The sequence below is a fragment of the Catharus ustulatus genome, chromosome 4, assembly GCF_009819885.2.
Source record: "Catharus ustulatus isolate bCatUst1 chromosome 4, bCatUst1.pri.v2, whole genome shotgun sequence".
Classification (NCBI taxonomy): Eukaryota; Metazoa; Chordata; class Aves; order Passeriformes; family Turdidae; genus Catharus; species Catharus ustulatus.
Window position 1 is genome coordinate 23,273,669 of NC_046224.1, and position 27,186 is coordinate 23,300,854.

At 40.1% G+C, this 27,186-nt stretch overlaps 1 protein-coding gene across 1 annotated transcript; it reads left to right on the forward strand.

Annotated features, from left to right (window-relative positions):
• The first annotated feature begins 623 nt into the window (after window positions 1-623).
• Window positions 624-16,551, forward strand: SLC25A17 (solute carrier family 25 member 17). The gene is made up of 9 exons (XM_033058204.2): window positions 624-781; window positions 4,440-4,500; window positions 5,488-5,554; window positions 7,916-8,067; window positions 9,145-9,261; window positions 9,963-10,108; window positions 11,988-12,083; window positions 15,594-15,676; window positions 15,936-16,551. The coding sequence occupies exons 1-9, from the start codon at window positions 728-730 to the stop codon at window positions 16,081-16,083; spliced, it is 924 nt and encodes a 307-aa protein (XP_032914095.1). The 5' UTR covers window positions 624-727; the 3' UTR covers window positions 16,084-16,551.
• Window positions 16,552-27,186: the final 10,635 nt, after the last annotated feature.

The window sequence follows — 27,186 nt, forward strand, 5'->3', positions numbered from 1 at the left end:
ACATGGGAGTGCTTCTGGGTCCTTTCCAACTCAGACTGTTCTGTGATTCTCAAGCGAAATTGCTAAAAATAAAATAATACTAAAAAAAACGATGGCGCTATTGCTATTAAATATGGCACAGGATTATGTCCAGAGGATTCTTGAACATTGCCAGTGAGGGAGACTCCACAACCTCTCTGGGCAATCTGTTCCACTGTGTGGTCACTGCATAGTAAATAAATTCTTCCTCATATTTAGGTGGAATTTCCTGTGCATCAGTTTCTGCCCCATTGCCTCTTGTCCTGTTGTTTGGCACCACCGAGAAGAGCCTGGCTCCATCCTCTCCCAACCCTCCCCTCAGAGGCTGGACAGCCGCTGACGAGTCCCCTCTCGCTGGCCTCTCCTGGAAGAGGAGAAGCTGCTGCTGGAGAGAAAAGGCGCTATTGCAGTTGCGGAGGCAGGAAGCAGAAGGCATTTCGCGGTGCCCGGGTGCTGTATTTCTGGTGCCCTGATGCTGTATTTCCCTGAAAAGCCCCAGCCATGACCCCAGGGCCCGCCGGCCCCCCGGGCCTTGGGGCGCGCGCGGGGCGGGGCCGCGGGCGCACGTGACAGGGCGGGAGCCATGGCGGGCGCGGGGGCGGCGCGCGGCAGCCCAGAGCTGGCCGGGGCCGCGGGGCCGCCGGGCCGGGCGGAGCAGCAGCAGCAACACCCGCAGCAGCCGCAGCACCCACAGCCGAGAGCCGCTGCGATGTCGTCCGTGGCCTCCTACGAGAGCCTGGTGCACGCCGTGTCCGGCGCCGTGGTGAGCGAGCGGGCGGGGGGCGCGGCGGGCGGCTGCCTTTGTTGGGCCGGGGCGGGCCGGGGAGCTGGAGGCCCGAGCAGCCGGAGCCGCCTCTGAGCCAGCGGGAGCTTCCCCTCAGGAAGCCGGGCTGGCGCCTCTGGAGCTGGGCATCCCTTCAGCGGCGAAAATCTAAGCTCAGGCAGAGGGAGGCACCCCAGCTGTATAATCCGAGAGCTGTAACGAGCACCGTCCTCGTAAGTGCCCGGAGTTGTGAGGGGTGAGGGAGCTCATCGGTGCTAATCAAAATGTAAAGCGAGCGCAGTGCAGCTAGTTTCTGTCGGTTACTGAATTTAATTTTTCCTGTGACACTTGTAAATTAAAAAGTCGCATTTAATTAATGTAGATTTCCTAGTTGGTCCCAGCTCCTGAATTTTTATTTTCAGAGCGCTAGCTCTAAATAGTACATCAGCCTTCTGTTTCTGCTTCCAACAGATTGAGAATTTTTGTGCATGTAGCATGTTGGATTGGGCATGCTGATGGACAGAAAGAACTTCTCATGTCTCCTATAGGATAAAAGTTACTAAATACTATTGGACGATAAACGCTGGAACAGGCTGCCAGGGGAAGTCATGGAGTTTCCCTCTCTGGGTTCATTCAAAACCCGTCTGGATGGATTCCTGTGTCACCTGCTCCGGGTGACACTGCTTTGGTGGGGGGTGGCGAGGTGGTTGGACTGAGTCATCTCCAGAGCTCCCTTCCAACCCTGACAATTCAGTGATTCTGTTATAAAGACTGATTCTAAAAGGAAAAACAAGACTTTAAGGGATATTTTCGTTTTATTATAAAAAAGCACAAGAATTTTGTCTGCTCTTTAAATTGTTTTAAGTCTGCTTATTTAAACATCAAAGGCAGTGGGGATTTTGTTTCCCCTTTCAAAAAGTGGAGCTCTCTCGAATAATCTCATCATTGAAATACTACCCGTTTTCCTTTTGCTGGCTTCTACAGAAGTCAGTGATACTTTCTAGACCTTGCTGTTAACTTCTCTCTTCAAATATAGATTGCTGTTGTCAGGTTGTGCCCCTGGACAAAGTTTGTGGGGTGAACCAAGCTTACAAATCCAGGCACAAACTGAGAACTAATGTGTGAGCTAATGCATGAGAAGCATGTCAGACCACAAGAAGGTAACTTTTGTTTGTATTCTAATATACTGAAAGATCATATACCTTCTAGGCAACCTAGTCAAATTTGAGATGAAGGAATAGTGTTGTGAACAGTTAAAATAAACAACAGTGCTTGATTTCCTGTGAACTTTGAGTTGCATAAGTATTCTTTAACTCTGCATGTAGCTAAAACACAATCTTCCTGTTGCAAAAGCTAGAGGGATGAGAATTTTATGAAGCAGTCAGGCTGTTTCATTGGCTGTATGGTGGCTGAAAAATAGCAGTTAATTTTTTTTATGTGTTTCACGTTTTTTTGTTATTACTATTTTTTATAAAGCCAAGCTTCAGACTGTGGTCTTACACGCATCATCCTGGAAGCAGTCACCTCAGGCCATTTGTTCTGGCCACCTCTTGGCTACTGCACAGTTGTTTATCGAGTGCTGTGGCTGGTCAGTGAACTGATGTGACTGAAGAAGTAGTCCAGTGGAAAAAAAGTTATTTTTCAGCCAGATTAGTTTCTGTGTCTGCATCATTGTGTAGGTTCCCAGAAAGTTATGCTGCCAGATTGGAGGAGGCAGGGGTGCAAATACAGTTGACCAAGAGCCTGGAATTACATGAACCTGTCTGTACCTGTCCCTGTGATTATTCAGTTGTAATGTGACTTGGCAAACTACCGAGATCCAGTGCTGACAGGAGGTGGGGGAAAGGCTGACAGTGAAACCTCACCCTTCCAGCAGTGCAGGGTAATACATGGCAGCATCTGTTTTGCACTCAGTAATGTAATTTTACCTGCTGGTCTTCATGCAGTTTAGCAAGGAATCTGAGTCCATCTTGAGGGCCTTTGTTGTTGGGGAAAGTACTGGTCCTGCTCATCGCTTTTTTCCTTTCCTCTAGTCATGAAATCCTGTCTTTTCCATATGATGCTTCTGCCAACCTCCTCATTATGTAGTTGAGTTGTTCCATTTATAAACCCAGGAGAAAAGTAACTTGGCTTTTCTATTTCCCTCAGTTTAGCAGAAGAAGGGGAGAGGGTACAAATTGTTTATGTGCAGTGATCAGTTAGGTCAGTTTAGTTATCTCATGACATTCTCTTGAACTATAGTTCCATATAAGTTTTAAGCCAGCTTGCCAATCAAGCACTGGAACAGGCTGCTGAGAGAGGTGGTCAGTGGCCCAATCCTGTCAGGGTTTGAGGCATTTGGGAAATGCACTTAACGTGCTTTAGCTTTTGGTGAGCAGGGCTAGGTGATCACTGCAGGTCCTTTCCAGCTGAAATCGGCTATTCTGTGTCTTGTGACCACACATCCGTTGTGTCCTGTGTGACTGTACCCGACTGTTTCCTCACTACCATTTTCTAACTTTGAGTGCAAGTGTGTATGTGTTGTTGTTGTTGTGTGGTGCATTGCACTGAGACTAGGATCCAGGACAAATCTCACTTGGGGAGGGTGGAAGCAGGATAAATTGAGCAGGGGGAGGCTGGAGGGTGCAGTGGTTGTGCAGTCTTGTTCTGTGCGTAGGTGTAACTGAGTTTTGAGACTGTCTTCAAAATTGTGGTAATGCATTATTACTGCTCATTAGGAGGAGCATTATGTCTCTTTCTGACACTTTTTTGTGCTGATACTAACCTTTTAACTGAGATACACTTTTTAGAAAATTTCAGTCAGAAGGGTTCATTAATCTACTTGCTGTCCAGCTGGGTACATGGTAGGTACTGAGAATGATACAGCACAGGACAAGTACATAGGAGAGCAGAATGAACTGTTTTGGCAAGAATCCAAACTAAATGTGTTAAAATAACCAGGTAATTGTGGCCAAGTCTTACATCTGCTACCTAGTGTTATGAAAACTGGAGAAACTTAAGTCTGCTTAAGACCTCAACCCTGAATTGTTGTAGTGTGGAAACACCACCAGAGAATTAATCCTCTGCTACTGGTTGTAGAGGTAGGTTCAAGCAGCCTGCTGAGGAGCTGGAGTATTTCCAGAGGCAGAGCTCACTTAAATGTATGGCATAAGACAGCTGTAGAAAAGCTCAAGTCACACTGTGCACTGTACTTTAAACACAGCATTGAGTAACTTGCTGTATCTCAGACCTTCCCACCATTTAAACAGTTTTCATGACTGCTAATAGAAGAGGTGCCACAGCTTTCGCAGCCGTCTAATGCATGGAAAATAGGTTTACAGCAAGCCAGGGCCTTTTAGAGGCTAATAGGAGGTAGAGAAAGTGCAGTGTTTGTTTTCGGATGCCCACTAGATTGGCTTTCAGCCTTCAAATATTTTCTCTTTTGGCAAAAAGCTTTTAATGGTTTTAATTTTAGTTTGTTCTAATGCAAGAGAAAAAAAAAACCAACCCTCATTTGTAAGTATGGGACAAAAATGTGTTATTATATTTGGAATTTATCCTGTGTTTAAACTTGCTCAGCAGACTGCTTTGTGAATGAGAAGTGAAGGGTCACAAAGAGTCTAGCAGGCACAGTACAAGCAACTGATACTCTATACAGCCAGTTTATTTTGTTTTTCAGGGCAGTATGACTGCAATGACTGTATTTTTTCCTTTGGATACAGCTAGGCTTAGACTTCAGGGTAAGTGTCAAAATCTAGTTTCTTTGTACAATGGTATTTCTGTTCATCTTGGCCTGGGCACTTGTAAGGGTGGTTGTAGGGGGGTTCTACATGACCAGGAGTGTTACTTGTGTCACAGTAACACCATTTTTCCAGTTGAAGGTTATTCTTCCTTTTGAAAGTTAGACAACCTTCTAATTAGCTGAAAAGGCTGTGTGCTCTGGGGCTTTTAAATGATTATCTAAGACCAAAGACTAAAACAAAGATGTGAGATTGCACAGATTGTATTTGTGTGGTGTTGTTTTCTGTTGCTATGAACACTTCAAAATGCAGGGGCAATATAATGAAAAACAAGTCTAGAATTATTCCAGAGGATGGTTTCAAGGGAAAAGTCTGGGTTAGAACTGGGATTATGAATATCCAATATGTACAAAAACGCATTTGGGTATAAACTTCTAAAACTTGTTCTAAAACTCTGTCTTCTAATCAAAAGGCACAGGATCACCAAGCATTTTAGAGTTATGACTAAAGCTCTTATAAGAACTGGAGGGAGATCATCAACCAGGTCGTCAGAGGAATGTGATTGAAAAATGAACAGTTTTCAGTGCAGGAAGAGACTGCTTTGCTAAGGCTTAGCTGTTGACAGATGAACTGTAGGAGATTGCTCTGCTACTGGTGCTAGTCTGCTGTCCAAGGAATAATTTTGAGAGCAGTTAGACAGGCCCAAATCTAGCCCTCTACCTAAGGGGAACCTAATTTCAGTTTATTATTAGGAACTGGTAATTATAGATACTGTGGAGTGCAACAGAACCTGCCAGTTTGGGGAAGAATAAAAAAAGGAAGTAGTCTTACCTAGCAAATGAAAATAAGGAGAAATAGGGTATTTCTCTTCTTTATGAAGAAGAAGAAATGTGCTTGTAAATTATATTCAGAAGTGCAAGGACAAGGACTTGAAAAAGAGTGCTAAAAGTTTGAATCATCTAAATGTTTGATTCTTTTGCTTTCCAGTTGATGAGAAGCGGAAGTCAAAGACAACACCAGCAGTCCTTTTGGAAATAATCAAAGAAGAAGGCCTGTGAGTAGATACTGATTTTCTGTTTGTCATCTTGTAGACAAGCTCTAAAACTAATTTGAATAAGCTTTTAAAGTGGAGCACTTAGCCTGTATCTGTGTGGACAGATTTTTATTCCGAATTGAAATGTCTCCACACAAGTGTGATATGACTTGCATAATCTTATGTGTTCATCTTTAGCTAACTAGGATTAACTTTCTTGAGCACCTTATGCAATTGATCTCTTCAGTGATGTAACTGTGCCTTCATTAGTGCCTCTTCAGAAATGCAAATGTGCTTTCATATACCTGATCAACCAGCTTTGTCTGCCTGAATTCTTGGGTGTGTCAGTTTCTCAATAACCAAGATGAAACTCCTGGACAACTGAGCTGCTTTCAAGAGGAGAATTAAGACATGTTTCCCAGTTGGAAGGTTTTTTTCTTCTCCTAAACATGTACAAGTATACAACACATGACACTATGCTGGTGGGATTCCACATCTATCTAAAAGCAGTTAACTTTCAGCTGTGCTGTACTTTAGTATTTGTAATAGTCTGAGCTGAGCTGGCTGGGAAAAAGAATTTTGTGCCTGTCCTTGTTAGAAGTATTTTCCTAACTGAATCTCTGGAACTCCTAAGTAGACTAGCGCTTCCAGGACATTAAAGCTGACAAAGTTTAACTTGGCTCATAACACTGTGTCACCTTTGAACTTGGGCAGTTGTACACATGGGAGTTCTCTGCCAGCTGATTGCTCTTGTTCACATTCCCACATTACCTCTGTCATGTGAGGGTGGTGAGTAAACTTCAATTAAAAAAATTTGAAAGTAAAAAAGAAAAATGAAGGAGTTAACTGAGGTGGAAAGATTGCAAAAGTGGTTATCCTACTTTTCCTGTGAAAGAGAAAAATCAGTAGCTCTGGCAAGAGAGGAACATTACTTCTTCCAAAGGTATTGGGAAGGCCTGGCAAGGCATTGGCATTAATTTAGAGATATGTCTAAAGTAACAAAAAAGTCCAAACAACCACAAATCTGGAATGTGATGTGAGATTATAAACATTTTGTTGACATTAGCTTGTGGAGTCTTGTCTCATTACCATACTTCTGTGAGACTGCTTCTCTTGTCTAGATAAAGCAAATATGTGAGGTAAAGGACTTCCTTCAGAAGTTTATCAAGCAGCTTTCTTGCTTGCACTTCCATCCTTTTCTAGGTGATCTGAAAGGCATTCACTAGTGTGCACCAAGTTTTTGTCAAGATTGCAGTGAATCATGGATGCTGCTACTGACAACTTAAGTCATTAAAATAAACTCATGGGTTTTGTTTTAGTTTCATGTTTTCTGCTACAAGATGTTTCATCTGAAAATCATCAGAAGTCTTTCTTAATAAATCAACCAAGCCCAAACTAACACTCAATTAGAGGACATGCTCCCTAGAGGATGTTTCTCTCTTTCTTTTTCAGCACGGAAGAGATAGGTAATATAAAAATTGTTTTAATTTGTTTTATGAATAACTGCATAGTCAGTTAATTTGTAACTGTATGATTAGCTATGGTTTTGTAACAATAAGATGTATTCCCAGCTACACAGCAAGGAGAAGCACTCAATGGATTTGAGATGAAAAAGTAGCATTTACATTTTAAGAAAAACCAGATGTGGTGTTTACCAGTCTTGCATATTTTACAGTCTTATTTGAGATCCTTAAATTCTATGTACAGAGGGTAATTTAATGAATTCTAAAGAGCCTCCATTATTACTGCTGTTGGGATGACTTTGTTATGCTTTAATGTGATATCAGCTCTCTACCTGTTCGTGCAACTCCAGTGAAGCTGTGTATCATTATCTTTTTTAGGATGTGTTGTAGAACATGTTGGGAATGTAGGACTGCTGTAGAAGTGTACCTGTTTTACAGGATCATCAGGCCTGTCAGAGAAGGGAGCTTTGTTAGCCAGTTGTTACGAAATCATTCCTAAATCAAGACAGGTTTAGGTGATATTCAGTTTTTCATCTGGGATTAATCTAGTTAAAATTAACTAGGTAATGTCTTTTTCTTACTTACCTGACTGATTTGCCCTAGATTTTACAGTAAGGCATTTGTTAGAAATTCTTCCCACTTGTGCGTCTTGTGTCCCCAGGTTGCATCTGTTGCAAAACTCTCCTCAGTGGAGTATATGAATTTCGGTAACTATTCTTCAATTTTTAAATTTTGTGAGAATCCAGATACTTTATTTCCTTAGTCAGGAGTTAAGTATGGTTTGTTACCATTGCTGATAATCTAGTTAGTGCTTCCTGTAGTATACCGTATTGTATCTCTGGGATCCTCAATACATAAAATCAGCCAGATCACATAAATATTTTGCTGATTCTTACTGTGACTTTTTGCTCTCCATTAGGTTGGCACCATATCGAGGATGGTTCCCTGTTATCTCCAGCCTTTGCTGCTCCAATTTTGTTTATTTTTATACATTTAATAGTCTTAAAGCCCTCTGGGTCAAAGGCCAGCATTCAACCACTGGAAAAGACTTGGTTCTTGGAGTTGTTGCAGGTAATACTTAAAAATCTCCATTTTGTCAATAATGTATTTTTGGTATATTCTGTCTAATGATTTTCTTTATGAAGTCCTCTGGAGGCCACACTGAGTGCTCACACCTCCCACTGTTTGCAGACCTGCTTCTTTCTGATTGCTCCTCTGTGTCATCACTGCCTTCCTTGCCTCCTAAGGAGATGCATAAACAGTTTTGGCACAAAGCACAGTGCTCTTGTGGCTTAGTGTGAAATTTGTGTCTGGTGTGGTGCTTACCAGGTACCTAAGCATCATCACTTAGATGCTGAAGACAAGTGGCAGGGAGAGGTGGTAGTTGGATTTTTTCCAGAGGAAAGATACGTGCCAATTTTGAAATACGTAATTTCAAGTATGGTAAGGAATTTTAATGTAAACATTTGAGTGTCAGTGTTTTCAGACTTGGTTTTGGGTTGTCACCTGAAAGGACAGGAATTTCCTAGATATATGCAGGTCCAGTGGGGCCATATGTTCTTTGTTAATCTGTCCTCTTACGTGGATGCCAAAGTACCTTCTTTGAAGAGATAACATTAGTGACTTTTCTAGCACATCCAGCGTGAAAAGTTACCACTGTGGGCTTTGTGTTTGCTAATGATGCTCTTCAGGGACTATTGCTCATGCAAATGCATAGAATCAAGCTTTAAAAAAACCAAAACAAAACAAAAAAAAAAAACCAAAACCAAAAACAAAAAACCAAGAAATTAAAAAACCCCAAAAACTGTAAAAAAGGCCTCTGGGTTTAGGATTTTTTTGGGAGTGGGGGAGGAGTTGGCAGTTTCTTATACTTTCAGTGTAGGTATAATGACTGGCTGGATAGATGGTGGAAATAAGGAAGGAAATTCTTAAGTTGGCTATATGTCTGTAGTAAAAAATCCATGTAAATATATTTTGGAACAAAAGCTACAGGATTTAGGGTACAAATTATCATTTACTTTTCCCATATACTATGTTGTTTTTTTTCCTTTTTCCTACCAGAAATATCAGTCGGGGGAAAAGGGGATAAGAAAACATTTGAAATGTTCTGTTTCATGCTGATTTTCTTTGTGCTGTGTTTTGCATTAGGAGTAGTGAATGTGCTCTTGACTACCCCTCTCTGGGTAGTGAACACACGCCTGAAGCTACAGGGAGCAAAATTCAGAAATGAAGACATTGTACCAACCAATTACAGAGGCATAATAGGTGAGTGCCTGTTGTCTACAACCTCTTAAAGACAAGTTCATGAAATGAAATGTATCAAGGACTTTGAAGACTTTTGTTCGTGTAACTGATTTCACCCTGTAATCTCTATTCTACTCTGCACTTTGCAGTCATTGAGTATTACAGGAAACTGGACTTGGCTATTTGTGATGGTGATTAGGAGTTTGTAATGTGCACTCCTGTAATTAAAATATCTTTTGCAAGGGCGGATATGTTATCATACAGATAATGAAGCAGTAGTGAGCCCCCATGAAGTGGTAGCTTGGAGTCTGAGTTTGGATGGACAGTCTGAAAATTAAACTTCACTCTCCTTAATCTCTTAATCACTCACATGTTCAGGCTGTCCTCCTTCTAAAATCAACCAACCAAATAAACATTGCTGTTATTTTGAAGAAGGTTTGGAAGACCTTAATGTGGATGCCACACTTGTAAAAAAAAAAAAAAAAAAAAAAAACCAAGGTGGGCTGCCTGTGCAGATGATAAGGTTTGTTTATGTTAATGGTAATGCAAACAAGAACCTCCTTTGTCACTACCTTTCTGTTAACTTCTGGATTAAAAAGGAAGATAAAAATGCTTGCATAAAAGAATTCAGTGGATTTTTATACACTTTGAGTATTAGGCTTTTATATTCGGAGTTTTGTACTCAAAGTATTAATGATTTTTTTCCTCACCATTTGTCTCAGATGCCTTTCATCAGATAATACGAGATGAAGGAGTCTTAGCTCTGTGGAATGGTACTTTCCCCTCCTTGCTGCTGGTCTTCAATCCTGCCATACAGTTTATGTTTTATGAAGGCTTTAAACGAAAACTTTTGAAAAAGCAGCTGCAAGTGAGTATGTTTTGAGCCCAGATGATGCACGTGCTCTTTTACAAGACAGATATTTTGATATGCAACACTTAAGCAAATTCAGAATGTAGGTTGGGTTTTGGTTCTTGTATTTTTGAGTGGTTTTTTGAATTAGTGTGTGTAAAAAGGATTCAGCGAGGTGGGAATCCTTCATGTCCCTGGGGAAGAGATTCCTGTAATAAATTATTCTACCTGTAAAAATAAAATGGAACCTCTTGTTCACATTTGTTTGCAGATTTTGATTTAAAGTATGGATTTCAATTCTAATATATCTTTTACAAGTATTTACATACTGACTGTATTGAAGTCTGCTTTTAACACTCTTTGCAGTAAGTAATAGGCTTTTTTTTCCTTGAAATATTGAAATATTTATTTTTCTTGAAATTTCTCAATTTTTCAATATAATTTTTCCAGGGATGGACACTAGACTTGAACATAGCATTGCAACCATATCTTCCTGATTTTCTAAATAGAAGTATAATCACTTTTCTGTCCCTTATTTATAGTGCTCTTCATTTTCCTTTTTCTTTTTTCTTGTCTGTATCAGATATAGAATTTCAGCTGAACTCATGTTTCTTCTATGTTCCAGCAAACAGAAAAGCATTTGTATTACATTTTGAGATAACATTGTAACATAACATATTTCTAGGATGCGGTGCTTTGCTGTTAATTTGTGATTTTAGAATACTAGATCATATCAGTATGTTACCAAGCCATCTTGTTTTTCCCCAAGATATAGTGAGATTATTTTTACATGAGATTTTGCATCATCAATCAGACTTGGGTATTTTACTGTCTTCAGTTAATACTGCAGCTGTAACACCCCATTTGTGCCTGATGGATCTACACAGTTACATTATGCACATTTTTTGAATGATGAGCTAGGCTTCCATCTGTGTTGTTATGTTCTTGTTGTCTAATAACATATTTCCTTAGGTGTTTATTTCTTGTGTTTCTTAAAAATTACTTAATTCCACCTTAAATTAGAGTGTTTCTTTGTCCATGATCAGTGAAGAGGGGAAGTAATTTTTTTTCAGCTAGGAATGGCAATTTTTATTTTGGAAAACATTTTTCTTCCTATTTGGTCTTTTCCTTGTTGTCCTAAATATATCAGGTTGACCTTTTTAACAATGTGCACGCGTGAGCGTATTTTTGATCGCAATAGATTTATTTTAGAATATGTTTTGAGAATGTTTTGATATGGGTGCCTACTTATGTTCAGTAGTTAATTCACACTGTTAGACTGAGATGCAGTTTATCAGCATAGGCTGGAACAATGTATTTGGTGCATCCTGGGCAGTGTGGGCTTTGGTGCTGAGGATGGGTTCAGCAGGGGCTCTTACCTAATGGGGGATGAGATTTTTAGCCTGTGGCATTGGGGCTAAAATTCTGCCTGGGAGTGTGGTGATTATGTCTCAGGAATACAGAGTGATGTTCAAGGAATCTTTTGCTGTCATCTTTTCACAAGTGCTGTATGACTTTTTTAGTTTCACTGTTGCAAAAACTGAAATGCTTTTGATTGATGGTATGTTTAAATAATACTTCCTTATCTTTTTGTCTTGATGCTTTGAAGTGGTCTAATTGTATAGCCTTATATCAACCCTGTTTTAGTAGTCTAATTATATTGAGAAATGCAAAAAACAAGTGGAAGTTACATATGAAATTAAGATATGGGAAAGTACATTAGTTGAACCACAACCAACTCTTTAAAATGAGAAGACCCTGAGATTTCATGAAATCTTTATTCCAAAGATCCTTAGATAATCTGGTAGCAAGTACCAGTACAGAATCTCCAAATACAAATGAGTAATTGGCTGTTTTGGTACTGTGGAAATAAATTTGTTCTTTATCTATTGAACAGCTCACCTCTTTGGATGCTTTTGTCATTGGTGCAATAGCCAAAGCAGTTGCCACCACACTCACTTATCCTCTGCAGACAGTACAGTCAATTCTGCGGGTAAGTGATAATTTCATTTCATGGTAACTCTATCTCTGACTTGGTCTGTATCATGCAAGCCTTGTTCACATGGCTTGATTTTATTTGTGTTAATGGACCCATTGTTTTGGGAGGCATTTTTCCCAATGTAGGTCCCTGATTAGAATGGCTCTCCTCTTTGGTTTAGATTGAGCTTGGTATACTGGTGCACATTTGTTTCAAGTAGCTGGTAGGATTGCCAGTGTATTGTATTGATTCAGTGTCTCACAGAATCTGATGCATTGTACTGCTTTTAGGCACTACAAAAATGTACATTTACTTCTTGGAATGTAAATGGAGAATGTGTCAGTTGGGAAGTTAAAATTAAATCTTCTAAAACCAGTATGTTTCCAGATGACCCATGGTGGTTAAAAAACCCAAAATTTTATTCATAGGATTTGTTCAGGTGGCTGTCTGACCTTGTCAGTGTCCAGAATGTGAGTTCCCTCAAAAATATCTTTAACCACTTACCTGGCCATGTAGGCTAGTTGTAGTGGTAATAGAAACTTGCATTTATTCTTAGTTGCTATTTGTATGTGTGCTGGATAATGCTGCTGCCTTCAGAGTGTACCAATATTGTTGTAATATTGACACAAAACTGGGGAGTAGGACGGAAGGAGGAGACCTGGCCATGCATAAGCATATTGTACTTAAATTTCTGTGCTTTAAACTCTGTAACAGCTAAATATTAATAAAGGTTTCCACATGAAATATATTTTCCTAAGAAGTAGCCTTAACTTGCCTGTACAGTAAAACCATTGTGTATGTTCTAAGACTTTGCCAAATTTGGAGAATAAGTTGAATTACAGAAAACAAGCCTTCCATGCTAAGAGTATCACTTTTCAGACTTCTCTAATAAGGGAATTTTCATGTTAATTGTTCATCTGGAAAAAGTAATTTTCGAACAAGTTTTGTAATAATTTGTAACTCTCTAATTAGAGTGGAATCAATGTATCTTGATTTTTCATAACCTGTAAAAAGATAAGTTGCAATATCAGTCTGTTTTTAATTTGTGATACTCCTGTTCTCTCCTGGTTTAAAGGAGAACTGGGAGGAAAGTTGGAGTGATCTGTTTTAGCCTGAGCATTGCACAGCAGGCGCAGGTTTTGTGGAGCTGCAGCCACAGAACAGCTTCAGGCCATATTCCTTTCCATGGTTCCTAGAGAAGTGCTTACAGTCTTGAGGTTTTATGTTTTTTCTGTCTCCTTTTAGCTTTTTGAACAAAATTTTTCTGACTCTCAATGACAGTGTAGAAAGAAAAAAGCAAAAAAAATCCAGTGCCAGTCCATCCTCTCCTGGTGATGATGGGGAGCACAAGGACCCTGTCTCTAGTTCTGCAGTCACTAGGGGTGAATTCTGTCTTTGCTCTATGAAAGAATAGCCAGGAGCCCTGAACACATCTGCCAAAGACAGCAGAAATGTGTCTGTGACATCTGTACTGTCCAGTTGAGACTCACTCTACTTTGTGATGTGTTTTCTAATCTAAAGTTGGCATTGTTCTAGTTGTTGAAGTTTCTGTCACTCACACTAAGTGATGTTAAAAAAAGATTATGAGTAAAGGCTTAGTATTTTCAGTAAAGGCTTAGTATTTTCAGTAGTAATATTCTGCATGAAAAAATATGTATAGTTGTAGGTGTTTTTAGAAACAATTTCAGCAGATTTGCACACAAACTATTATAAACTCAATATAATTCATATAAACTTACATATCATAATTAAGTTCTGTCATCAAAGTACTACAGGACTTTTTTTTTTCTTTTTAACCTTAAACCTTTAGAAACTTTCTCTTTGTTGAAAGTTATTATGGTTCTTTATTATAGAGTCTACACCTTTGTTTTCACTCATTGGCACAGTGCTCTTCTTACTGTCATATATGACAGTTAATTAACAGTTATCCTGTGTAATTGACAGTGATAGCTTCCAGCTTTGCTATTTGCTATGTCCTTCTCCCAGTCATTAAAATTATGTGACACTGGTGTTAGTCATTATGCAGTGAAACTGTTCTTTAGCCTATGTGTCAGTAAAGAGCAGATAAATTAAATTTGCCTCTGGAGGTACAGCAATACCATTAATGTTCTCAGTGATCCCAGACGAAAAAGTTGTCTTTAAAACTGAAGTCTTTTTTCTCTGTCATAGAGAATGCTAATCCCTTTGGGAAATCTTCTGCAGTGAAAACTGAAGTACTAACATCCTAGTGAAAAATTAATGGTTTTTTCTCTCTTGATGAATCTTTGTTTGTAGTACAAAAATTGTCCAGTGGTGGAGAAAAGAGGAGAATGAGGCACCTAATGGTGTAGTGTGGAAACCTATGAGTAATATGGGCTGTGACTGACACTGCAACTTGGAATTTCGATAGCAGTTTGGGTGGGCTTGTCTGAATCTTTGACAATAATTCTTTGACAATAATTCTTAACATTGATTTGTCAATATCAAATGGGTGGTTGCTGAGGAGAAGATTGTGGATTTTCAGTACGTATTTACCTAATAACAGGAGATTTCCATTAGCATTCTGTTGCTGCTGTTTCCACCCAAGTTATTAAGACACATAGTAAAGGAACCTGTATCATCCTAGCATTCTCTTAAAATTTCTGAGCTGCCTAAATCAGCTGGCATACTTTACCTACTGTCAATGGTAATTTCTTACACCTAAGAAATAGCAGTTGCCTGAGCATGTTATGGGAAAAAACTCATCCAACATGCAGTTACTCAAGTTCACCTTTCTTAGTGCAGAAGCTTAATAGTCTTCAAAAGCTTTTAGGCTATGCTGTTACAAATACAAGTGTGCCAACTCCTGTATATTAATAATTCATAGTTACACCTTGCTGACAGTACTATCAACCTGTATCAGATAAAAGTATCAATGAATGCTAGAAAAGGAGTTGCTGAAATTACTAGTTTAATTCTACAGCATCAGCTATCATGCCTACTGAAAACCAGCTTGGGGATAAGCAAGTGCAGTGAGTAAAAGAGAAATATTATTTAGGCCAGGTAGGTGGATCAAACAGTTTTGAATTCTTCCACAGCAGTTCACACAGAAGTGCTCCAGGACCATTGCTAGGCAGATAAATTTTGTGTTCAACTATGCAATCTCAATGTAGTAATGATTTGCAGATGTGTGAGGGTCTGAATCTTTTTGAAGTGAAAGCTGAGAAAGCTGGAAAGAACTTGCTTTGAGTGTCATATACTTACTAAGACTCTGCAAATTATGGTTTTGAGATCTGGAAAACTGCTTCCTCCAGAGCAATTGAAAGAGAGGAAATATTTGTTAGAATCCATCTTAAAACCAAACCAAATTACAGTAGTATGTTAGTATGTACAGTTTTTTAAAGCTTGCAGTGTGGGCTTTGGCCTCTGTTCTCTGCTGGTGATCATAGAACGTGGAAAATGTTTAAAGAGGTTTAGGGTAGGCTGTCTAGATTTCATGAATGTATGGTGTTCTGTACCATGCACAGTGGGGAAATAGTACAGCAAAATACTCTTCTTTTTTTGCAGTTTGGACGTCACAGGTTGAACCCAGAGAACCGAACACTGGGCAGTCTTAGAAATGTTCTTTACCTTCTTCAACAGAGAGTGAGGTGAGCAACTTGAAAATAAGCAGGTTTCTTGCACGAGAGACCTTACATTTCTGCAGAATTTTTTCCTTTAAAATATTATTAAGCTGGCTCTAGATCAAGAATGGGTTTAAGATTCCTACAGTTGTCATTAACTTGTGATATTGGCTCTTCTTTGTAGTGTACTAATTTGCTCTACAGAAAGCTATTAATATTTGTTTTTTGGGTTTTTTTGTTTGTTTTATTTTGTTTGTTTGTTTGTTTGTTTTCTTCTCCTCCTTAGGCGTTTTGGATTAGTGGGGCTCTACAAGGGCCTTGAAGCAAAGCTCCTGCAGACAGTCCTTACTGCTGCTCTTATGTTTCTGGTGTATGAGAAACTGACTGCTGCAACCTTTACAGTCATGGGATTAAAGCACTCGCGCAGACATTGAAGAGGAACCTATGCCAAAGATTCTGGGGTCTAGAAAACACATTCCATTTCTGAGATCTGACTGGGTAGCAAAGGGTCCTCACTTTCTCTGCTTCTCTTTTTAGCCACCTTTATCTCCAGTGTTTGGAGAAATCTGGAATATGCTCTATAGGACCTGTTGCCATGAATTCAGGGAGAGCCCATTCCCTGTTGTTCTGTGTACTGACTGTGTTAAGAAAAAAGAGACCTTATTTAAGCACTTGACATGAAATTTAAACTATTATGTGATTTGGTTATTTGGTTGATATTGGCAGGAATGATTATCTTTCACTATGCTTTCTTCTTTGCCCTCAAATAATTCTCAACTATTTTTGTGTCTTTACCTTCTGTCAGCAGCTGGTGGGGCTGGTTTTGTGTTATTTTCCTTGACCTGTTTTTGTCACTTCATATTTGGTTCATTAAAATAATTAATAAAGAGTAACATTTTTGGCATGGTTTTCCTTTACCTTCAAATATGTTTGTGGCAGAGGATCTGATGTTGCCCCAAATACCTGGTGGTGAGCTCTCTGAACTGCTGGAATGGATATAATAAGTGAGTGCAATCTGTCTTCTTGAATCCAGCTGTTTTGAATCTTGAAAATTTTGAATGCAGATATTGGCTGGATAGGAGGAAGATAACCTCTTGCTTATTCAAGCTGAGTCCCTCAAGTTGCCTCAAGAAAATGGTCTTGCTACAGAAATATGTGAAGCTTTATGACCCTGTTCCTTGTGAGAATATATGAATTCACACTATGTTCTTATGCAGAAAAGGGCACCCTGTGCTTCAAGAGTGCTATGCCTGCTCAAAAATGTGCTCTGTTTGTTTTTCCACTGATATTCCCAGACCATAAAGCTTAAAAATCCTAACTGTTGTCCTAGTTAGTGTATCTGTGTATATTTTTGTGTAGTTTTGGTCAGTATTCCTAGACCCTAAAATCCAAATTAAATTATTCTCTGTCGATTGTTAAGTTGGCAGCAGGATTGTTCTGAAGAACAGTTTTCTATTTGGAGTATTCAAAAATTTCATGGCAGTTTTAACACCAAGAATGTCTGGGTATGATTTGAATGCTGCTGGAAATACGTTACAAGTTGCAAAATGGCACCTGCATTGAGTCAGTTTTAAGAATGTAGTCTGCATTGAGTCAGTTTTAAGAATGAAATTGTAAAATAATTCTGCAGATAATGTCTTTTGAATAAGAATATTACTTTTACACCAATTCCTTCTTTTAAGAATATTGGGAGTGACTATACAAGAAGAATGCCCTTAATTCAATGCTGGTTGACTTTCAGTCCAAGTAGGATTTACATAGACAAGTAAGAATACAAAATGTAATCAGCTGTAATTATACTTTGTTAAAGGATGAAAATGAAAAACTGGAGACCTCACCACTGAAAAAGAATGAATCACAATTCTGAAAATTTCAGTGAAAATACTTTTTTTACTGAAATGAGGTGCCCTGCGGAAAGGTAGTCTCTTGTCTTTTGGGTGTTTTAAATAAGGAATTTGGCTCTTGATAAGCTACCTCACCTCAAAATTGCTGCTGCCAGAATCATTGTGGGAAAGCAAAGTGGTTCTTGTGCCAGTCTGGCTGAAATCTGTGTGGCTGCCAGGAACTGGAGTTCAGTGCCTCAGACCTTTCTGGTCTGTGGCATGAAGGAGCAATTCCTGCAGAAATATTTTTCGGGTTGCTCTACCTGTAAGAAAAAAGTAAAGGCTTGCTAGCATTTACTAGCCAAAAAATACTTGTCTACCTGCCAGCGTGGATTTAAAGGGATAAATTATTTCCTTTCTGCAAAAAAGCTGAGCCAGAAGCCCCCTGTAAAAGTGTGCTGGCCTTGGCTGTGTCTACATTACCATTAAGCTTGTAACAGACATTTTGCCCTAAACTCTCTACTTGGCTCTGCTGACCAATTACAGTGGAACAGTTTCATAAAGGAATGAAAGCAAAAGCAACTGAAGTTGGGAGCATCACCAGTCTTCTTTTAATGGTAGACCTGTGGCATTTAAGACTTTTTTGCTTTTGCATTCTCCAGTATTTATTTAGACATTAAACTAAAAAAACTGGAAAACCACTTAACCTTGTGGGACTTAGCCAAAATGCACATGGTTGAGAAATTATTAAGTTATTTGTTCAACTGGCAGGCAAATCTTCATGTTGCAGCTGGTACCTCTACCTAAGTTTTCTCAGATGTAGTTTGAGCAGATGATGACATTTCTGCTAGACTGCCTGAAACTATTTTGGGCTTCAAAGGCGTTGGTGACTATTTTTGACATTAAAAAGTCCATAATTTATCAAAGCAAACTATGAAAGACTATTTTTAATCTTGGTACTGGAGCTGTAATTCATCCTTGATGGATAAATACTGTCCAGAAATGAAAACTAAATAAAATAATTTTACTCTATTTTAAAATGCATCTACATAAATTGTCATTTCGTGCTGTCCCCCTCATAAGCAAATAACAGCTTCAGGGGATGATGTAGAGACATAATTCAGCTAATCTGGCTCTGTACGTTTGTCATTTCACTGGATAAAAATAGTGGGAGAGCTAATGACAGTTGCCATCAAAACAGCACAAAACATAAAAGTGTTCCTTTAGATACAAGTGATGCCCACAGAAGCTGCTCTAGACACAAGTACCTGAGTGACCGCCTTGGCTGCCAGTGCTCTGCACTTCTGCTGTGCAGTCAGTAGCAGCTCTGTGTTCCATCCAAAAGTTGTGTAAATTCATTTCTAGAGAACTTAACAGAAAATATTTTCGTCTTCAGGTCAAAACCAGATCTTCTCCCTATATTTTTAATACTACTTTTGAGAGAAGAGAGAAAGGAAAGATGATTACAAAAGACAACAGCAGAGAGGATCGTCTGTCTTAGCCGAGTTCTGTCATGGGTAATTCTGTCCTTGGCTCAATTTAGGAGATTTAAATTTAATCCTGTGCTCTTCTTTGTCTCCACCCCACACTTTGACTGAAGGTAGGAAACCCCTGTAGCATCTTAGAGATTGTAAAACAAGTGGCTTCTCAGGTCTCTGTGGTGTTGGGGATGAATTCTGCTCCAGGTTGCATTCCAAACCATATTTCTTGCAATTGTAGGTTGCCTGTATGGTAGGGCAGTGTTTAACACATTTTAGCTTATTCATTAATGTTATTCATGTATATCTGTCTTTTGGATATATATATATATCTCAGTATATCATATAATAGAAATGCTATTCACTAAGCCTCAGTTAGGAGGACGACAACTGATAGGGTGTAACATGTTCTTTTTGTCTTGTGTAATGTTAAATTGCTGGGTATTTGCTGTCAGAGCTGACTGTACTTTGCTGGAAGAGTCTGTCCATGAAACTATTTTCTGGCTGCACTGGAGAAAGTTATTAAAACCTGAAAGCTGGTGCATACCCTCTATGGGAGGATTTACCTCTGGTCTGACCAAGAGGAATGAAGTGCACTTCACTGCTGCACTGTAAAGCTTCTTGTCCAGATTAATCCTTCTTTACATGTCTTACTGCTCACCTGCTGAGGATGGAAAAGGGGGAGTGCTGAAGTGCTGAACCCTGCTCCTTGCTGGGCTTTTGTAGTAAAGACAGGTAAACACAGTACATTCAGAGGAAAAAACAGGTGAGCTTTCACAACTGGGATATTCCTTGCACAGGCATCTTGAAAAAGGTTTTCATTGCCATCAATGGAGTTCTTTTTATACCGCATGTCAAAAACATTTCTCATCTGGTGAGCATGGGCAGGAGAGCACAGGGCTGTGGGAGAGAGGGAGCTATATAGGAGGCCCATAGTGTTTATGGCCATTGTTGGGGTTTATGTATTTTTTTATTGTAATCAATATGATTTAAGGAAAAGAAGAATGAGAATGATATAATGAGGAAGGTAGGTATTAAACCAGTTGTTTTTATGTGCTTGTTTAGTCACCTAATCTAAAAAGCTGAATTCTGTGTCTGCAAAGGGTACTTTGTGGGCATTAGACTGCTTCTTGCAGTCTTTCACAGCAGAAACAGAGAGGTTTTAGGGCACGGTTGGATGGTCTATGTGGGCTGAAGAGCCCTTGCCAAAGCAAGTTTTCCTGGTACAAAGAGGAGCAGGTCCATCTCTTGCACAAATAAAGCTGTGCATGACTGCATGGTCTGTACAGGGCTGTTGATGCTGACCTAGTGCAAAACTTTACTAGTGTGTAACATGATATGTAACTTACACAATATTCTTAGCTTACAGGTTTTGACAGCACTAGATAAAATAGGACAGCATTAGGATTCAGTGAACAGCAGCAAAAGAACTTTTTTGAACTTGCGCTGCACGATGCAATAAACTGTGTGATAAAGAGTTATTTTAACTTCTTTATTCTTCCTTTGTGTTTAAAATAAATGGACTCCAGAACTTTCTGGAAAATTATAACTAAAAAGAGCTCTCTTCACCTTTCTATTTGGCTGACAACATTTTTCTCTGCTGTTTGTAGCAATGTAGTGAATTTGTCAGTGCAGCCTGGAGCACAGCACTGCCACTTCAAGGTAAGGGGCAGAAACTTGTGCAAAGGTGGATATATTTCTGTCCTCTGCAGTCGGGGAAATTATCCTCCAGTTACTGCAGCTGGAGGAGAGGGCAGAGCAGGAATTTAGTGGTGGTCCAGGTCAGAAAACCCAGCAAGACAAGAGTCCTCCTAACTTGCAGCAATGGAAATGTGAAGTGATAACAAGGCCAGAATCTATCTGAGAGAGATTCTCCAGCACATCACCAGGTCCTGGTGGAGCACTTGGACAGTGGAACCTAGCTCACGGGATGCTGTCACAGCAGCAATCAGCTACACAGTTCACACCCCCATCTCAGCTGTACCAGTGGTGAGAGGTTTCATTTTAACAATCCCTAACTGAAATCTTGGGGTACATTCTTTTGGAGCTGGAATGGTCTGGATAATCAGGGGGTTTTCTTGTAGAATACATCATTACTCAGCACTTTTCATTTGCTGTGTTGCTTTCTATGACTTTTCAAACTTGCTGAAGAAAACAAAAGGTGTGTCTAGGCTGCTGGTATTTGCATTTGGATTTGCTGCCAAAATTGCATAAGGCATTTAGAAAGTCTCCCAAATGTGACAATATGCCAGATTGTAAAGCAATTGAAAAGGACTTTAAAAGCACAGACAGTTACTGGTCATATTGGGAACAGCACCTCAGAGAAGCAGGTTTTAACTACAGGGAAAGCCTCTTAACAATGTTGTATTTGTAGCTTTATCTCTAATGCCAAATGCCAGATTGATTCACACGTGCTGGGCTCAGGGATGTGTATGCAGAAGGGGCCGGGGATCAGCCTAGGTTTATCCAGAGGAAAACACATTTTTCTGACTCCAACCAGTGCTCAGTTCACTTTGGGGGGTTGCAATTGTTAGTGCCTGTTATCCAGCTGTCGTCACAGCACACGTCGGTCTTATTCTTAGTAACAGCTAATCTCTTCTGTACTCTGACATCCACATATGGAGGGCGAGGTTGGGGTTTTTTCCCCAATAGGATTTATTTGGAATTAGACACAAATGCTGGCAAGGCTTTGGCTGAGGATTCCTTGCTGGAAATTGACAGTTTACAATTCTTGCCTCGGCCTTTTTGACCTGCATCTGTGATGGGCGGATTTCAGCATGTCTGGGTACATTCAAGATGTGATAGGGCCTCCCCTAATTGTTTCATTGTCTCAGCTGAGTGACAGCATATCAAAGCCCAGAGCTGCTGTTTTGAATTAAAAAAAAAAAAAAATTCCTTTGTCCTGTTTTGGGAAGTTCATTGTTCTTTTAATGTCCTTGAGGACTCATAGTGACTTGTTGATGAGAAGGTTTTATGAAGTGCTGTCTTTCATGAATGCTGATTTGAGAAAACTAATTTGATGGATTTTTCTCATTATCTTTCATAGTGCACATGTCCATGCAGTCCCAAGCCTCAGAGTCACCTGCTGCATACAAAACAAATGTCTTCATTTCTTTTGAATTATTTCTCCTAGGCTTGCTTTGTGGCCATAAATCAAGAATACTTTGACACCACTGTTTTCTAGTTTTGAAATTCCCAGGATTACAGAAGGCAATGTATGAGGGTTTTGTATTTTTTCTCACATGAAAGCCTTTTATCTTAGTCTTTCCATAACATTTTGAAAGATACAAGTTGGAGATTTCATATGATGCTTTCAAAACTCTCAAAGTATGTATCAAGAATAAAGCAGAGTGTTCCAAGGACACTGAAATATTGGGTTTAGTGAATATATTTAGTGTTTGGAGGAAAAAATGGGAAAAATTTATATTTTCCTCATAAGCAGGGAAGAGGATAAAAAATGGAGAAAGAATTAGTAAGATTTATTATTCGTTGCTTAGTAAGATTTATTATTTGTTTCTCTGGAACAAATACACGTACATTTTTTCTAAAGCTGGAGGAGAAACATTCATGGAAGCCTTATACCTCAGTAACATCTTGTGTGCAAGATGTTAACTGCTCCTGTAGTGTGTCAGTTTCATATTATTAAAAACTATGAACATATGCATATTCATATACATAAAAACTGTATTAATTTGTGAAGCTCAGCAAACTATCTAATTCCCCTTCTGCACAATAAGCCTGTTTTATTCCTGTGGAGTTAGAATGGGCTCGGCCTGAGGAGCCAGAGGGCAGTGGTGGTTATTGTTTGTATTTCTGGTGTGCTCTGTTTTCGGTGTGGTTTGCTGTGTTTCCAGCAAAGAAGGCGATCAGACACCAGGAGGTGGCAGCCAAGCCCCGCTGCCCTGCCTTGCTCTCCCTCGCTGCCAGGAGCCCAAGCAGGACTTTTCTCTGAGCCAAAAGAAATCAAATTACAATTGGAAGATTTGGAGCTTTTGCCTGGAGAGAGGGCACACCAGAAGCTGGGAAGGAGGAGAGGGTAAATGCCATTCTGTGTAGCAAAGTTGTGTTTCCTTGCTGGGGGGTGATGGGTGCTTGCACTCAGCCTATGCTGTGTGCTGCTGGTACTCATTATGAGGTTAAATTTTTTCTTTAGTGTCATTGTAGCATTACAGTGACTTAAAACCTTAGGTGAATCTCAGACCTTTGTTTAAATACAGGCAAAATTTTTTGTTTGTTGCCATGTCAGAATATTAATGAATTGAATGTGCTTCCCATTGCCTTGAATGCTGCTGGGCAAAAAATAAAAAAAATAAAAAAAAAAATCTCTAGTTTGAAAAATATATGTTGAATCAAAGTGAGACTGGTGGGAAGAAAAATAAATAGCCAAGTAGTGAGTTTCAGTGTAAGACATTTCAGAGGGGAGAGTGAAACCCATGGAGTTACATGAAATGGAAAAATTAAATTGCAAGAAGGAGGAATTTGTAATGTGCTTGTCGCAAAAGGTTGTCTGAACTCCGGGGATGTGGTGGGATGGTATTTCCATATTGCTGCCACCAACACCAAAACCTGCCACTGTTATGTGTATTTCATAGATTTGACATGGTTCTGTGAGACAAAGTGAATTACTTGGGTTGACAAAAGTAGATGTTGCTATGTGTGATTGTTGGCATTTTGCACGTGTTTCTTGCTAGCACTTGGCTTAAAGATATCACCAAATAATTTCATGGTGCCACCAACATCCATGACTTCAGTTTCTGCTTTCTGGTTTGTGCAACTGAGTCCCTGCCAATGACTTGAGCCTTGAGCCATCCTTCCTCTGCCCAGCTACAAGTTTCCCCCAACTCTTCTCCTGCCTGTATATACTCCTTTTATCTTGAGGAGTTACTTTCCAGTTGCATTAGAAGGTCAAAGCTGAGTGAGAGAGTGTGGCCTGATGTCTGTGGAAAATACACTTTTTCAGTTGTGAAAACCTGTATGGTTTGCAGAGTGGCTGTAGTTGCTAACTTCCTCTGTTTGAGGTGACAAAGACTTCAAAGCATTGTGTTAAGAAAACTGACTTTTTGCAACAATAACTGTTCCAGGCAGCCACCTCTCCAGTTGCTTTCAGAGAGGAATTCAGGTTAGTTTCCACAGGGCAATGATCTGATATTCTATATATTGGAGGAGATGGGGAGGAAAAGTCAAAAGTCATCTGTTAAGTGCCTGTTATCCAACACAATGACCTTGAACTGCTTTATTTTCTCCTGACAGACTGTAATGCTCTGTCATTGTCTCTTAATGGAAAGAAATGTGTGGTTCTGGAAGGCAAAGGGAGGGGGAAATTATGTAGCTGAGGAAGGACATGCTTATCAGAAGTCTCCTTCGTAGCACTGCTCTACAAACATAATTAATGTTAAAACAGCATTAATGAATCTTGACTGTCCCTTCCTAGCTGCTGGAGCAGCTAATGTGATGTATGATATGGCACCTGAGCATGCAGCTCATCATTCCAATGCCACACAAAATGACGTCCAGCTGCCCTTGGCAGGGGATTGCAGAAGCTCTGGCCTGTGGAGTGGGTCTCAGTAAGTGACTGGTGGCTGTGTGCAAGCTGGGCCGTGTGGTTTAGTGGATGCAGGCATTGTCCAGCATCCACCTGTCTCTACAAAATGGAGCACAGGGCAGTTTGCTCCACGAGAAGAGACCATGAGTAGCTCCTCAAGAAGGTCTGGGGGCCAGCAAACTCAACAGCATGGGCTCTGTGATCTTCCAGCTGTCTTGGTGTGGTTCAGATCATGTCATAAACCTTTCTCAGGTGTCTCACACTGAGTAGAAAAGGGAACATGTGCTTGATTTTACAGCAAATTGTAATCTGTTTCTCTCATCTGTAAAGTGGGGATAACATCCGATCCCCTTCTTGTGAGGAGAGACCTTTATGAAATAATTTGCTTGTTCAGTGCTTTGGGGTTAATGCAAATGCCATGGGAATGTGACCTGTTTTTAAGCTGGAAAAGTAAGGTGGCTCAGTGCTGACTTTTTGGAGTAATCACTGCTGACACAGCACCATCATCTTGCAGAGATGTGACCAAATTAACTTCAGGGCAGGTTATAAGGGAACTTACAGATCAGGTTTGCTTTCCGCACCCCGCCTGCCCTGGTAGTCCCTACTGATAGTACAGTTACCTAAAAGGAGGTTGTGTACAGGTGGGCATCAGTCTCTTTTCCCAGATAACAACTGACAAGAGGAAATGGCATCAAGTTGCACCAGGGCATGTTTAGATTTGATATTGGAAAAATTTCTTCACTGAAAGAGTGGTCAGTTGGAAGAGACTTCCCAGGGAAGTGTTTAAATCACTAACCCTGGAAGTTTCAAGTAAAATTTGTAGATATGGTGCTTAGGATGTTGTTTATTGGTGGCCTTGGCAGTGCTGGGTTAATGTTTGGACTCCATGATCTTAGAGGCCTTTTCCAACCTAAAAAATTCAATGATTCCATTCTCCAATCTAGACACAGCTGCAGAAAGTCCCCTCATTCACTAAGCACACAGTGAGAGATGTGAACCCAGCACATCTCCTATTTTTTCTAACCACAGGTAGTGATGCTTAGAAAAGCCCTGGGTTATCACCAGGACAGAAGTTTAACATCTTTCTTCTCTTGGCCACAATGCAACTTGCAGCAGGGGAAGAATTCTCAGACCTCTCAGCTGGTGGGGGAGGTTTTTTGAGACCTCCTGAACCTCAACAACTCTGCCCAGAGACATAGTAAGCACAGGAATTCCCCCTTTGACTTCTGCCTTGATTAGCCAGGATGAGTTGTTTGATGCAATCAGCTGCTTCTGGACAGGAAGCTGCACTGTACCAGCACTGTTATCACTGGTAATTGTTTATTTCTGCCCTGTCTTGCAAGGAGTCTGGTAAGAGAAACCAAAAAGCATGGGAATATGAGAGCTGTCTTCCTCCTGGTCTCCTGATTGTCCTTTGTGTGGTGCTGCATCTTACGGTGAGTTTGTATTTTCTGTCTGTCATTGCAGTGATCACTACTAGGGCATATAGTTTAAAAAAAGTAAGAAATGCAAGTATGGTTTAAACTCAGAAGTGTTTCAGAGGAATCCTGGAAAGGTGAATTTGGCAGTAGTCTTACACAAGACATTAGAGATCATCCTCCTTGCATTTTACTGAGAAAGTATCTGGCAGGAATAAGGACTGTCTCTATCAAGCCATTTTTTTTCTACTTCTTTCTAGTCTTAATCATTTAAAAACATGCAAAGAGGAAAAGAAGGAAGGGCTTCTTTTCCTCTTTCCACCTTCACTGCACAAATGCTTTTCTGTCATGGTAATAGATGGGAACCTTATGCTTTAAATACTTTGCAAGGGAAAGTAGTTGTGATGTTTCTGGTTTATTTTCCCATGTGTCACTCTGCTATGACTGATACTAGGCAGAAAAAGGGAGAAAACACAGATAATGGGAGAACAGGTTCATTCTGAATGGCTGGAATTATGTGTGCAGAGTAGGGGTGCAATTTTTCTTTCTGCTTTTCAGTCATGGGATGTGAGGTTGGGATGAAGGGGAGTCAACTGAATGAACTAATTCTCTTGAGGAGATAATTAGTAGTTTTACAGAAAATGAGTAGTCTTTTCCTCTGTCCTTTTTCATAGTACATTCATTAAAAACCAAAAAAAACATAGGAGCTAAAATATTTGGGCATTTTTCCCGTGGTTGTCTTTATCTGGACTGTCACAGCACTCAAGGGAGCTGCAGCATTTAGATGGATCTTTTATAAGTCAAGTGGGATGAATCAAAGAGTGACTTTGGCCCAAGAATACTCAGCAGTGTTCCCCACCGCTTTTCCCAAGGCGAGAGCATATGGTCCAGGATAGCAAAGGGAAGACCCCACTGTGTGCAGCCAGGGAACAAGTTCAGGCTTCTGAGCACTCACACAGCTGTTGAGCAGCTGATGGGCAGTATTCATTTGCCACCTCCCTGTGCTCACTCCCGGCGTTTCGTGTCTGGCAGTGAATGCATTTCCCTTCCTCCCAGGCTAAGCTGGGGCAGGTGACCTGGGCAGTGTGTGGTACAATGGGAGCAGGTTGCCTGAAGGGAAAGGGACCATCACCTCTCCTGCTCCCTTCCACTGCTGTCAGGCAAGCCTTGCCCCTAAGCTTGGCCACAGCCAGAAACATCTGAAAACTCTTAGCATTGGTCAGTGGTTGAATTATAAAACTTCGTATGTGCATCAGAAAACAAAAGAAAAATAAAT